Source organism: Callithrix jacchus, chromosome 11 (assembly GCF_049354715.1).
Source record: "Callithrix jacchus isolate 240 chromosome 11, calJac240_pri, whole genome shotgun sequence".
Taxonomy (NCBI): Eukaryota; Metazoa; Chordata; class Mammalia; order Primates; family Cebidae; genus Callithrix; species Callithrix jacchus.
Window position 1 is genome coordinate 95,912,159 of NC_133512.1, and position 15,382 is coordinate 95,927,540.

Below are 15,382 nucleotides of genomic sequence, written 5' to 3' on the forward strand. Positions count from 1 at the left end.
ATTCCTCTTGATGTCTCTTTCTAAGCTGGGCTGCTGTCATCCTTAGTGTTGACGTTGATATCTTACTGATATGGTATATACAAACAAACCAGTCTCAAAACTTCACGGTTGAATTTGATTAAGCAGCTGCTTTGGACCTGATTAGTAATAGATTAGTCAGTCATTCTGTTGATTTTTTACACCCCTTTCCCTCATCAAATACTAGTACAAAACAATCTGTTAAAACAATACTTAGTAGTTATAGATGAACTGTTGATCTTTTTTTTTTCCTCCCAATAAAATAATGATTTGTAATGGAGAACATATTTGTAGGAATAGAGATTATATTTATAGGAAAGAATTGGTTCTCATTTTACTGTGAGCATTTATTAAAATGAGAATTTAAAGTTAGCATAGCATGCTAATCCTTTTTTTAAAAGTCTATGCATTTCTAATGCTGAACATAAAAACATTACTGATTATTTTTATATGATTTGATATTTAAATGTACTTATTGAAATATGTTAATACTTTTTTTCTTTCAATGATTCCAGGTATAAAAATGTTTAGTACCCTGGTCATTGTGCTGATTTTCTCTTAATAGGAATCATGATAAATATCCAGCATACAGAAGTGCAGTGAGTTATGATCTATATTCAATAGTGACTTAATCCAGAATTATGATCAGGTTAAATACTGTGGTTTCAGGAGGAGATGAAAGTTTTAGTGGTAGTCATCTGATATCTCATATTTAATATTAAATACAGTAGCCATTTTTTTTTGCTTAATGGTCTTAAATATTACCTACAGTGTTAGACCTTGAAAGGCTGAAATCTCCCATATGTTGTTTACTTTATTCAGTGTACTTTTTTAGACTATAGTTTTTGCTGTTATACTATCTTCCTTATTCTACATGACTTTGGGTAGTGATTTTGCTTTTGTTTTTTAATTCCAAATTGTGATGTACAGTCTTGATTGAGAGTACTTGCAACGTCATGCCACAGACCAGCTGTTGAGATTTGTTGACAGGAACGTAAGAAAGCTACAGCTGATACATTCTGTTCCTCCTGCCTCTGTTTTCACACTTTGTAGTGGGTTTTTATTTTCCCTGGGCAATGTCCTTTCTTTAAAAAGCTAACTGCCACCTGTGTTGTGGCAGTCCTCAGTCGAGATACAGCAAACTAAACATTTCTTATTTAATCAAGTTTTGTTTTGTAAAGCATTTAAGTAAAGCCTGGGTGACAAAGTGAGACCCTGTCTCAGAAACAAAATCCCCCAGAAAAGAACTAAACACTGATTGCTGGGCTCCACTGCAAGATTTTTTGATTCAGTAGATCTCACTTGTGATCTGAGATTCATTTTAAGTGTTAAATATAATTCCTGACTAGAATATGAGAGTTGCTTTTGAAAACATGTTATGGAATGGAAAAAGAAATTTACAATTTAATTTTAATACTTTGCTGTGGGTTTGGAGACTCTTTTTCTTAGTTGTTACTTATATAATATGGTAACCCAGTTTGATATTATACCATGGATAATATTAACAGATGAATTCTAAAAGTTGTTTTATGACAGTTAATGTCTGATAAATTAAAATGGATTTGGCAGTACGTTGCATTTAAACACTTAAAAATGAAACAATTTTCCGCTTGTTTTCACTTTCACAGCTATTTTATTTTATTTTCAGAGAACGATCTCCTCAGCAGAATATAGTATCTTGTGTAAGTGTAAGCACCCAGACAACGTCAGATGATCAGGCTGGTAAACTGTGGGATGAACTCAGTCTGGTTGGGCTTCCAGATGCCATTGATGTCCAAGCCTTATTTGATTCTACAGGTATGGGCCTGTTTTCAATAATAACTACCTGTTAATTCTGGAAGCATTTTAATTTTAATGCATCGCTAATGTCCTCAATAATAAATAGCTTTTGTCTAGAAATAACTAAAATCATACTGTAAAAAAATCATTATTAAATATGCCTGATTAGGTAAAAGAAATTGTCTAATAAGGTTTATGTAATTTATTTAAAATCTGCATAGTACCATCATCAGACTAGATGCTTTTTAAAGTACTTGCATTTATTCTTGTGTAGATAGCACTGCTGTGGAGTTCTGACAATTGAGAAAAGAGAGAAAATTTTAAAGGGGAATATTTTAATGTTAGAACTTGGGGAATGTGGCATTCTGGGTCTCTCTTATTTGGGCATGAAGGAGAATAGATCTGAGCCATTCAGATTATCTTATTATAATAGTAATGTAACTTAGCACTCATGGTGCTATTGGGATTTTAAGTACATCTCATTCTGTAGTCGAACTGCAGATTGAAAGTGGTTCAAGTGTTACGTGATGGATAATTTAAAGGCTGAAGTCTTAATAATCATTGATAGGTGCTCTCACTGTGGTATGAGGGAAGTAGAGGTGTATGTGTAGTTTATTCTCTCTACATTTCCTTTGTATATCCCCTCAACAAAGTACTCAGTCTTGTTTGTTTTATATAATGATAGCAGAAACATACCAAATACATACATAATATTTAAATAAAATGACTAAAAGCGAATTTTGTTTGTTGAAGAAATAATCAGTAATTTAGTGATTCTCAAACTTTTGTGTGCATCATAATAACCAGATGGCTTGTTAAAACACAGATTACTGGCAGGGTATGGTGGCTCACAGCTGTCATCTCAGCACTTTGGCCAGCTAAGGTAGGTGGATCACTTGAACTCAGGAGTTCAAGACCAGCCTGGGCAGCAGGGCAAAACCCCGTCTCTACAAAAAATGAAAAAATTTGCTGGATGTGGTAGTGTGTGCCCGTAGTCCCAACTGTCTGGCAAGGTTGAGGCGAGAGGATCTCTTGAACCCTGGAGATCGAGGCTGCACTGAGCTGTGTTCATGCCACTGAGCTTCAGCCTGGGCTACAAAGTGAGATCTGAGGTCTGTCTGAAAAACAAAACCAAAAAAGAACTGAACACAGATTGCTGGGCCCCATTGCAATAATTTTTTATTCAGTAGCTCTCAGTTGTGATCTGAGATTCTGCGTTTCTTTTGGTTTTTATTTTGAGATAATCTTGCTCTGTTGCACAGGTTGGAGTGCAGTGGTGTGATCTCAGCTCATTGCAATTTCTGCTTCCTGGGTTCAAGTGATTCTCATGCCTCAGCTGGGATGACAGGTGAAAGCCACTACGCCCGGCTAATTTTTGTATTTTTGTAGATACAGGTTTTTGCTGTATTAGCCAGGATGGTCTTAAATTCCCAGCCTCAAGCCGTTTGTCCACTTTGGCCTCCCAAAGTGCTGGGATTACAGGGATGAGCCACTATGCCCAGCCAGATTTTGTTTTTTTTTTTTTTTAATGAGACGGAGTTTCGCTCTTGTTACCCAGACTGGAGTGCAATGGTGCGATCTCGGCTCACTGCAACCTCCGCCTCTGGGTTCAGGCAATTCTCCTGCCTCAGCCTCCTGAGTAGCTGGGATTACAGGCACGCGCCACCGTGCCCAGCTAATGTTTTATATTTTTAGTAGAGACGGGGTTTCACTATGTTGACCAGGATGGTCTCAATCTCTTGACCTCGTGATCCACTCGCCTCAGCCTCCCAAAGTGCTGGGATTACAGGTGTGAGCCACTGTGCCCGGCCCCAGATTCTGTATTTCTAAGAAGTTCTCAGATTGATACTGATGCTGGCACTCAGTGGTTGGACCACATTTTTAGAAGGGCCACTTTACTGATACCACAAATATAGGATGTCATTGTATATTTACATATTAGAGTTGATTTTGGAGTTTTATATCTTTCTTTTGTTAATTAATTATTTTTAAATTTTTAGACAGAGTCTCTCTTTGTCACCCAGGCTGGAGTGCAGTGGCATGATCTCAGCTCACTGCAACCTCCGCCTGCTGGGTTCAAGTGATTCTTCTGCGTCAGCCTCCTGGGTAGCTGGAATTATAGGCGAACACCACGATGCCTGGTTAATTTTTGTACTTTTAGTACAGACGGGGTTTCACCATCTTGGTAATGCTGGTTTTAAACTCCTGACCTTTTGATCCACCCTCCTTGGCCTTTTAAGGTGCTGGGATTACAGGCATGAGCCACTGCGCCCAGCCTTATGTCTTTATTTATTAGCTTTAATATTTTTAATGCTTGCTCATTTGCTTCTTTTCATTTTTCCCATTTTAGGCACTTGTTGGGCTCATCACCGTTGTGTGGAGTGGTCACTAGGAGTATGCCAGATGGAAGAACCATTGTTAGTGAACGTGGACAAAGCTGTTGTCTCAGGGAGCACAGAAGTAAGTAGACAAAGCAAATATTTAAATCATAGTTCTGTAACATTCACTTTAATTGAAAGTTCATTTGAAAGGATTGTTTATCAAATGATTGCTATAGAGTAAAAGCTCTCAAAATAGGAAATTATTAATTTTTATGAAGAGTAATTTTAATTAGCTGGGCGTAGTGGCACATGCCTGTAGTCCCAGCTATGCTGGAGGCTGAGGCAGGAGAATTGCTTGAACCCAGGAAGTGGAGGTTGTAGTGAGCCGAGATTGTGCCATTGCACTCCAGCCTGGGCAACCAGAATGAAACTGTCTCAAAAAAAAAAAAAAAAAGAAAAAAGGATAATTTTAGGCCAGGTTTGGTGGCTCATGCCTGTAATCCCAGCACTTTGGGAGGCTGAGGCAGGTGGATCACTTGAGATCTGGAGTTTGAGATCAGCCTGGCTAACATGGTGAAACCCTGTCTGGGCATAGTAGTGGGAGCCTGTAATTCCATCTACTTGGGAGGCTGAGGCAGGAGAAGTGCTGGTACCTGGGAGGTGGAGGTTGCAGTGAGCCGAGATTGCGCCACTGCACTCCATCCTGGGTGACAGAGTAGGACTCCGTTTAAAAAAAAAAAAAAAAAAGGAGTTATTTTATGCAAAAAATTAACTGGGCATGGTGGGGTGCTGAGGTGGGAAGATTGCTTGAGCCCAGTAGATTGAAGTTGCAGTGAGCTGTGATTGCATCACTGCCCTCCAGCCTCGGTGCCGGAGTGAGACCCTGCCTCAAAAAAAATAAAAATAAAAAATTAATTTGTGTATGCCATTGGAGTGTGGTATGTTACTTAATGAACTTGAATCTTTTTTTTATTCATTCATTCATTTGAGATGGAGTTTTGCTCTTGTTACCCAGACTGGAGTGCAATGGCACGATCTCGGCTCACCACAACCTCTGCCTTCTGGGTTCAAGCAATTCTCCTGCCTCAGCCCCCCGAGTTGCTAGGACTACAGGCGTGCACCACCATGCCCAGCTAATTTTTATATTTTTAGTAGAGACGGGGTTTCACCTTGTTGACGAGGATGGTCTCGATCTCTTGACATTGTGATCCACCTGCCTCGGCCTCCCAAAGTGCTGGGATTATAGGCGTGAGCCACCGCGCCCGGCCTTTTTTTTTCTTGTAATGGAGACGGGGTTTCATCATGTTGGCCAGGTTGGTCTCTATCTCCTGACCTTGTGATCCACCTGCCTTGCCTCCCAAAGTGCTGGGATTATAGGCGTGAGCCACTGCACCCAGCCGAACTGGAATCTTTTAAAATGGTTTATATTTAAATCAGAAATTAAAATTTTAGAAATGAAAATTATGAATTATACTTACACATTCATGTGGTTTCTTTTTAAGACAGAAATATTTGATAAATATTTAAAATGAGAGAAAATATTTGAAAAGATTTGAAGGTCGATAGTTCACAATGTGGACTACCTCTGTTTGATAATTTAAAAATTGATTCAAGTATTTCTTTTTAGCTTACTTGGCAGTTTAGTTCATCTTTATTGCATTATATCAAAGTAATATGTGCATACTCTGCCGTTTTTGAGAGCTTTCACTGTGATTTTCAAACAATATGTTTGAAACAAATATAAATGCAATAGCTACATCCCATCTATAAAGACAACAGACTCTATGAAGTAATATTACTTTGCTATCTATAAATTTATTTTATTTTATTTTTTTAAATGTAGAAATGGAGTCTCAGCATGTTGCCCAGGCTGGTCTCAAACTCCTGGGCTGGCCCAAGGGATCCTCTCTTCTGGGCCTCCCAAAGTGCTGGGATTTTAGATGTGAAACACTGTGCCTGGCCTTCTCTTTGTTTTTTTTTTTTGTGTGTGTGTTTTTTTAAAGACAGAGTCTTGCTCTGTCACCCAGGCTGTAGTGCAGCGGTGTGATCTCAGCTCACTGCAACCTCCTCCTCCTGGGGTCAAGCGATGCTCCTGCCTCACCCTCCTGAGTAGCTGGGATTATAGGCGCATGCCACCACACTGGCTAATTTTTGTATTTTTACCATGTTGGGCAGGCTGGTCTTGAACTCCTGACCTCAGGCGATGTGCCCGCCTCAGCCTCCTGAAGTGTTGAGATTATTGATGTGAGCCACTGCACCTGGCCCTTTGGTTTTGAGCAAGTATATTTGGGAGAAATGAGACAGCCCTTCAAATGGAGTTTGAAAACTGGAAATTTTGACCTTCGAAACTGTATGGGCTTTAATAGGTAGAAAGAACATAGCCAAAGCCTTGAAAAGTATAGCTGAGACAAGGACTTAGAGTCAAGTAATAGTTTAATCATTAGAACATTAGCTTTACTTGGTTTATCGAAATGATCTTATTTTCATAGTTGAGTAACCATCACCTCAAGGGTAGTGCAGTCAGAGTGCCTATTAATGGAAATTTACATTAAAGTGTATATGTCATCAAATTTTGAACAACTTAATGCATAATGCTCTATTCCCCAGCTTGAAGATTCTTAGAGGTTGTATTAAGACAATGATATTTCAGTGAAAACCATCTTTTTAATGAATTAGTTTATAAAAGTAATTTTTATTTTGGGCTATTTTGTGACAATGAAAGTATTATAGTGAAGGTAACAAAGCCTAAATGAGCTTTGTGGTGTTGTATTAGAAGCAGAGGAGTCAATATAAACTCGTAGGTTGTGATATGTAGTACAGAAATGTAGGTGTAGGAATTTGCATGAGTTTGTATTCATATATTTCCTACCTCTGTTTGCTAGGAGGTTAGTTAAAAGAAAACTTGCCTCACTCACTCTGTCCTTTTTGGAAAAAAGTTACCATTTTTTGTTCTTTAAATGCTTACAAACTAATAATTAAATGGTGTTTAGAGATGAAGATTGTGTCCTACCACTAGCAGAGAAATCACAAGATCTTAGGAGACACTGCATCCCTTTTGACTTTGTTTATGCATTAGTATGTTACATGCAGATTGAGTACCTGGAGTAGGTAGACTGTCTGGGGATTAGAAGGGACCCAGTGGTAACTCTGTTAAACCTTTACTACTGAACTAGATTCACTCACTGAAAACTCACAGTAGTGTCAGTTTTTTATTGCCATTCGTACTGTTTTTTGTTTGTTTTGTCCTTCCTTTTTTTCTTTTCTCTCCCTCCGTCCCTACCTCCCTCCCTCTTCTTTCCTCCCTTATTTCCAGGGTCTCACCCTGTCATCCAGGCTGGAGAGCAGTGGCGTGATCTCGGCTCATTGGCAACCTTGGCCTCCCAGTCTCAAGCAGTCCTTCCCTCAGCCTCCCAAATAGCTGGGACCACAGGCATGTGCCACCTTGCCCAGCTAATATTTTGATTTTTTGTAGAGACTAGGTCCCACTGTGTTCTCCAGGCTGGTCTCTATCTCCTGATCTCAAGCGATTCTCTTACCTCATCCTCCCAAAGTGCTGGAATTACAGGCATGTGCCACCACACCCAGCTTTTGTTCATTATCAAATAGGCACAAGATGGACCAGTTAGCTAGAACTTTGTCTCAAGAAAGGAAGACTTGTCTCACTGGCAAAAATTTGAACATACAGCAACATGTTTGTTGACAAGACTGTGGGGAAACAGGTACTCTCATTCTTTCCTGCCCCAGATGCAAATTGGCACACATCTTTTGGAGGGAAATTTAGTGATACCTAACAAACTACATATGTATTTACCTCTCAGTTATTCTACGAATCTATCCTAAATATGCCTCTAACAATATAAATCATGTCTTATGAAATGTTATTAATTAGTGTTGTTTAATTTGCAAAATATTGAAAACAAACTAGATGCCCACACAGAGGAGAATGGTTGAATAAACTGTGTTACATCCATACATCCATATAATGGAGTACCATGCAGGTAAATAAAAAACTTGAGATTGGTTACCTATAGGGATTGGGAGGGAGAAGGAAATGGAGATCTGTGTAGCAGGGATGAAATGCAAGTGGCACTTCTCAGAGTATATTTGTTTCTATAACTCTGATTCTTAGAACCATAGGAATGGTTTACATGCTTTGTGCAGTTGCCACCAACCAGGATTTGAGGGACCAAAGAAGCAATTACCACCAACCCAGATGCAGGAGAACCCAAAAAGGAATAGTAAAATTCACACAGAAGGGGATAGGGAAGGAAAGAACTCACCTGAGTAACTGTAGATTAACACAAAACTGAAGACAAAAATTACTGTACAATCATGCTGTAGTGTTGAAATGAGATCAGAAGTATGAATATAAACTCATGGTTTTTAATATTCATACAGACATATGGAAATACAGATGTGTATATATGTATGAATTAGTTTGAATATGTGTAGTTTCCTACCTCTGTTCCCTAAGAGGGCCTAGAAACAATGACACCCCAGTAGCACTGAGAATACCTAGTGCTTAGATCTTGGTCTTTAACCATTGTTCTTCAGTGAAAGGAACCAGGGCTCCTTGAGAAGTAGTTCCTTACAGGACTGGTGCAGGGAAAATACAAGATAAGCCTGGATCAACTGGTAGTGCCAGAAAGTAAGGACGTGCTCAAAAAGATGAAAACCTGTTCAAAGCACATGAACCAACCTGAAAAAGCTCCTAAGAACTGGACCAATTTTAGCAACTGTAAAAATAATGATAATAATTACATTTTTATCCACAGAATAAGTACCTGAGTCAATACTGATGTAATAGATATATATAGATTGTCCAGTCATGTCATTGGTCTACTTAAATCACTCTTCAGTGACTTCTCATTTTATTCTGAGAAAAAAAACCAGATCCCTTACTAACCTATAAGGCTTTACATGATCTTCCCTACCCCTCGAGTATACTTCTCAGACATCTTTCACTATAACTGTTCCTTCGTTTACTTCCTTCAACCACACTGACCTCGCTGGTCTTCCTCAACTACAGAGATGCAGATTCACCTCAGGGCCTTAGATGATGAATGAGTTGCTCCCTCATATCCTTTATGTATTTATTCAAGTGTGACTTTACAGTGATGCCTTTACTAGGCTTGCTGTCGAGGATTCCAAGTGCCTTCTCTTCCCATAATAGCTGTGCTTTTTCGTTTTGCTTTTTGTACCTACCACCTCTGACAGAGTGTATATTCACCTAATAGAACAGTTCATCTCCCTCTCACTATAATACTAGTTCCATTAGGCTAGGGGTTTTTTCTGTTTTGCTCATTCCTCAGTAATATTTGTAGACTACATTAATAGTACTGAAGATCATTCATGGACTCAGTCATAGGCAAAAAAGAAGTTCGAAGTATCCAAAAGTGTTACTGGAGGTTGTCATTGTGGCCAAGTACATAAAAGTTTATATACTTAATCTCAAACAGAGTAAATCTTTACAGGTCTACGGAAATAATTGGGAAGGAGGAGCCGAGGAAAATTTTGGCTGTCACAAAAGATTCCCTAGGGGCAATGTAGCTATTGAACTTGTAAGACATTTTTATTTTGCCAAAAGGTAGATGTTCTAAATTTGCTGACCTTGGCTAGGTGCAGTGGCTCCCATCCGTAATTCTAGCACCTTGGGAGGCAAAGATGGGAGGATTGCTTGAGCCCAGGAGTTTGTGACCAGCCTGGTTAAGATAGTGAGATCTTGTCTCTATTAAAACAAAAAATTACATTTGCTGACCTGTATTATGTTGACATGTAGCTGAGTGCATTTTGATACACAGCTCTGTTTTCAAAGAAAACAATCTGCCCCTTCAAGATAAAGATGACATTTCAACACTGAAAATGGCAGTGATTAAAGAAACCTGTCCTGGGGGTTGAACATTTTGAAAACAGATGCCTTTAACTAATTATATTGGTATTTTATTGCCAGAAAAAATGAAGGTTGTAAAAACAAAACAAAAACTTCTCATATTTGTCATTTAAAAAAACCTGAATGTGGAATTTTCTGATTTGTTTAAAATATTCTAAAGGTTTCTGGTTTAAGTCCATTTATTAAAAATTCAATATTTTTATTAGAGAGGGTGGAATTTTATTTGCTTAAATTTTGATAATTTTGATTTAGATTCAGAAATGATTGTGGAAATCATGTATTACCTCTAATTAAATCTTTTTATTTTTGGGGAGAATCTTTTTTTTTTTTTTAACCTGTGAGAGCCATAGAAACTAGATATTGAAATAAACCAAAGTTAGAATTAGGCTTTTCAATCAAGAAAGTAGAAGAGAACAAGATACTGTAAAGCTCTGATGTGAGGGGTTACAGTACTCTGTAAACTTTTTGATTATGCATATCTTTTAATGAGAAATGTTTGAGTATGCAGCTTTATTATGCATTCACAGTGGAATATGTATATCTCCTTTATTTTTTTGCTGGAGTGCAGTGGCACAATCTCAGGTCACTGCAACCTCTGCCTCCTGGGCCCATGGGATCCTCCCTTCAGCCTCCCAAGTAGCTGATATCATAGGCGTGCACCACCATGCCCAGCTAATTTTTGTATATTTAGTAGAGACAGGGTTTGCCGTGTTGACCAGGCTGGTCTCAAAGTCCAGGCCTCAAGTGATCCGCACACCTTGGTCTCCCAAAGTGCTGGGATTACAGGCATGAGCCACCATGCTCAACCATATATATCTCCTTTATGTAACATATCAACATCTGCAACTTTATATTTGTTTGAGTTTTTTATTCCGTCTGCATATGTGTATGTGAGTCTTTTTCTTTGAGTTTTACACCAAGGTTGTAAGCACTGTGAGCATGAGGAAAATATCTGTTTTGCTTTATCATATTTTCTCTGCTGCCTAACAAAGTACCTGTAACACAAGAGAGTTACTAATGGGATCAATACATGCATTAGTGGCATTTGCCAGTGAAGGGCAAAATTTAGTGCATTACCTTGAATGAGGAGGTATGTCCTACTGGTCTCTGTTGGGTAGAGGCCAAGGCCGCCACTAAACATTCTATAATATACAGGATGGCCTCCCACACCAAAAACTATACAGCTTAAAATGTGAATAGTGCTAGGTTAGAGAAATCCTGGATTGACAATATTATTCCTGTGTTAAAATTAATATATATAAAATAATTTCCTCAGTTGTTACATGGTATCTTTATCAAGCAGTTTTGCTTTTCTGAAATATACCTCAGATTGTTTTTGCTTTTTCCAGGGGAAACTTTATTCATCTTTTTAAAAATTTTTATTTTCTAATAAGACTAGATTTATTCAATACCCTAGTATAAGTTTTGATTATAAGTATCCAACAGTATAAAAAGTACAAAATGGATCTGTAGATTTCTAATATATTAATACAAAGTGCATGACTACATACAGTACATCCTACAGGCAAAGAGAGGTGGAAGGGGAAAAAGAAGACTGTGGTTGTGGTCTAGTAATAAATAAATACAGAAGTAGAGATGATCCATATTATAGTATATCCTGTCACCAATACTGCAGCCAAAATGTACAAGAAAAAAAAAATAAAACCATTTCAAAATAACTCAGGAGGATGCTAATGACTGGACTTTTGTAATTCACCTCAAAAACTGTGGGAGAGACGACCCAACTCACTGTATAGTCTGTGCATACGGTGGCTTGTAGCATGTAGGATTTTTCCAAAAGAAGAAAATATAACATGTTTAGATTAAGAACTATAAAACTACACAGTGCTTATAAAAGGTGGCTTACTCCTTATTGTTATTATACTATCCAATTTTAAAAACACAGTTTAAAAATAAGCACTGAGTCTTGTTATTACAAGGCAGGCAAATGCTTCTACCTCATTATGAAAAGACTAAACTGGTGATGCTTTTTCCTGAACATTTAGAAAAGAGGCAGTAAGAGTACTCTGGTTTGGGTTCCACTGAGAAGCTTTTCATGAGGATCTCAGGATTGCAGAGCTATAAGTTCAGGATATCACATTGTTCCGAAAACCTAACTAAAAGAAGCCAAACCAAAACCAACCCACTTAACATGAACACAAATCTCTTTTCTTTTAGTAAATTTTACTATTAATGCAGAGTGAAAGAAAATAAAAACCTAATTCTGCTTTAGAAGTTTTACATAAATTAAAATATCAAATATTAATATGAAGGGAGGTAGCACAGGCCGCAACATATATAAGTTACCTCTCTGTATATACTTTCTTTTCCAAGATATTTGCCAACAGTAAGCTCAGTCTGTCCTGCTTAATAATCAGTAGTACAGGTTTGACTCTTCAGAACCGTTGCAACACCTTAATATTTCAAAATGATTAACAACTACCTCTAGGGTCAAAGTCCAGGTTACTGAGTTAGGACAAATTTATTATCATGAGGGAAAACAAATTTAGCCAGCCATCTTAAACAAAATGCCCCAACCATTGCTTCTCAATACAGAAAGACTAAAAACTACATACAGTTTATCATACAACAAATCCCATCTCTGTCCCCTGAAATTCCCCTAGTTTCATTCATTAGAAGAGGATTAAAAAAAAAAAAAAAAGACTTAAAGAGCACTTTACACCAACATTCAGCTTTCCTATGAAATACTCAGCATCTTAAATTTATGTACAACTCTTTTTTTTTTAGTAAGCTAGGCACTGGTTTCAGAGTTTGTGGGACTGGGGAAAATCAACCCATTCAAAACTACTCTAGAAGTTGTCTTGGCAGAATAGCAGGTATCCAAGTTAAAAATAAGAAGGTCACTCAAGACCAGCCTGGCCAACATGGTGAAACCCCATCTCTACTAAAAATATAAAAATTAGCTGGGTGTGGTGAGGCTGAGGCAGGAGAATCACTTGAACCCGGGAGGCGGAGGTTGCAGTGAGCCAAGATCGTGCCACTGCACTCTAGCCTGGGCAACAAGAACAAAACTCTGTCTTGGGGGTGGGGAAAAAAAAAGAGGGTCAGTTTGTTGCTTTATGGTCTTTTCAAAATTTAGATGGTTTTTCTGTTCCCCTTTTACATAAAAACCTCAGTCACCACTCCTGAGTGGAGATGGCCAGAGGCTCTGGCCCTTGCTCCTCTGGCTTCTCAGCAGCTGCTTCATTATTGCTGCAGCAAGGCTTGAAGAGATGTGTGTCAATGAGGACTTCCCCAAAACAGCCTTTATAGATGATCCCACAACATATCTTCTGTCTTTTCCAGTATGTGAGATCTAAAAAGGAAAAAACTGGTATTCTGTTAGAACCAGAAGCCATCTCTGTGTCTGAGCCGTCATCTGACTGGTTACTGTAACAAGGAGATTGAGCTGGGGAGGGGCACTTGAGGTGGTACTGTGAGCATCAGAATTATGACGTTTAAATTCCTTCTGCAGTTAACAGATCTGGTTGCTTTTTATCCTGTTCCCAGATAGAGTTTTCACTTTCTTTGGTTTCAATGTAGTCTTTAGACTGGGTCCAGCCCTTGCATCTACCACGATTCCAGTTTTTTTTTGATCCTGCTGGCGACTTCTTCCATCTTTTCACAAGCAGGACACAGGCATTGCAGATGTCTCCTGAGCGAGTCTCATGCAATCCAAAACAGCTCTGGGGGTCCTTTTCATAGCGTTTACTGACTTAGCTCTGCAAATACAGCAGCCCTCTATACTTCGGTACATCTTTGGCTTATGAAAACCAAACATCTTTTCTTCTGGGCAACAGTCTTCCAAAAGCAGCCGTTCCACGCGCAACAACGTCCCTGAGGTGCGGAGTGCACGCCAGGTCAGTCTCCCTCAAGCACTCCCTCCTCCTCAACTCTATTCATCTTTTAATAGATAGAATAATATGGCAAACAGTGAATCTGTGTTTCAGAAAGGATAATGGTGTTCTCTTTTAATTTCCCCTTTGAAGCTCTGGGGGTGCTACCAACATCTTGGAAATTTGGATAAGTTCAGTATTACTGAGGGAATAGTTTCATTCTACATGCTACAAATGTTTAATCATTTTGTTTATCTAAAGCTCCTTTCTCAGCCAGGCATGGTGGCTTATGTCTGTAATCCCAGCATTTTGGGAGGCTGAGGCGGGTGGATCATGTGAGGTCAGGAGTTTGAGACCAGCTTGGCCAACATGGAGAAATCCTGTCTCTACTAAAAGTACAAAAATTACCAGGGTATGGTGGCGTGTGTCTGTACCGTAATCCCAGCCACTCGGGAGGCTGAGGCCGGAGAATTGCTTGAACCCAGGAGGTGGAGGTTGCAATGAGCTGAGATTGCACCACTGTACTCCAGCCTGGACAACAGAGCAGGACTCTATCTCAAAAAATAGTAAATAAATAAATAAATAAATAAATAAACTCCTTTCTCTTGTATTCCCAGTATTGCCCCTCAAAAAGAAGTAATCCATTACCCCTAATACATATTACTGTTTTCTTAACTAGTTCTGAATAAAATGTTCAGTGTTGGCCGGGCTTGGTGATTCATGCCTGTAATCCTAGCACTTTGGGAGGCCAAGGACAGGCAGATCATTTGAGGTCAGGAGTTTGAAACCAGCCTGGCCAACGTGGCGAAACCCTGTCTCTACTAAAAATACAAAAATTAGCTGGGCGTGGTGGCATGTGCCTGTAATCCCAGCTACTTCGGAGGATGAGGCAGGAGAATCACTTGAACCCTGGAGGCCGAGGTTGCAGCGAGCTGAGGTCATGCCATCACACTCCAGCCTGAGACTCCATCTCAAAAATAAATAAACAATCAACAGTTCAGTGTTTTACTCTTAAGACATGAAAAAAATATTTTTGTTGTCTTCCCTCTTAGAATTGGTAACCTCTTCCTTCTCCACCCTCGTCCCCTGCCTTAATTCTGTATTGAAATTTCATTGTATTTTGTGCCAGATATCTTTGTGTAAAACCACCTTAGTTCTGTGAGAAGGGTTGTACATTTTTAATGTTTTTGTTCTTTTTGTAGACTGCAGAAGCAAACAAAAATAGCTTTCCTATAGTAAGGTGGCAATTCACATTAAGAATGCAGATAAGCATTCTTATCTAAACAAAATTGAAAAACAATATATAATGAAAGTCTCTCAGCACGTCTCCAGCCAATGGAAAGCAGTTTTATGTAAGATCCTTAAAGTTACTAACTTGGATATTTACATAAGATAATTTGTTAGTATCTATTTTATAAAAAAAAGTTATTTAATCCTATTTTATTTTATTTTCTATAGAATCCTAGTGTTTTTCATGTAAATTTTAAAAATTCTTAGAGTATGTATCCTTTTTTTCCCCATAGTTGTTTTTTGTTTGT

General features: G+C 38.5%; 1 protein-coding gene and 1 pseudogene across 50 annotated transcripts in view; one reads left to right on the top strand and one right to left on the bottom strand.

Moving 5' to 3' along the window:
• KMT2C (lysine methyltransferase 2C) overlaps window positions 1-15,382 on the top strand; it is a 300,852-nt gene that overhangs the window by 115,642 nt on the left and 169,828 nt on the right. For all 50 annotated transcript variants that reach the window (XM_078343416.1, XM_078343417.1, XM_035254316.3 and 47 more), the window contains 2 exons: window positions 1,667-1,815; window positions 4,148-4,257. Coding sequence is in view for 43 of the 50 variants with exons in the window: in XM_035254316.3 (XP_035110207.3) it covers window positions 1,667-1,815; window positions 4,148-4,257 (259 nt within the window). In the remaining 7 variants the exon portion in view is untranslated. The remainder of the gene's footprint in view (window positions 1-1,666; window positions 1,816-4,147; window positions 4,258-15,382) is intronic.
• Window positions 13,027-13,838, bottom strand: LOC103794939 (SIN3-HDAC complex-associated factor pseudogene; annotated as a pseudogene).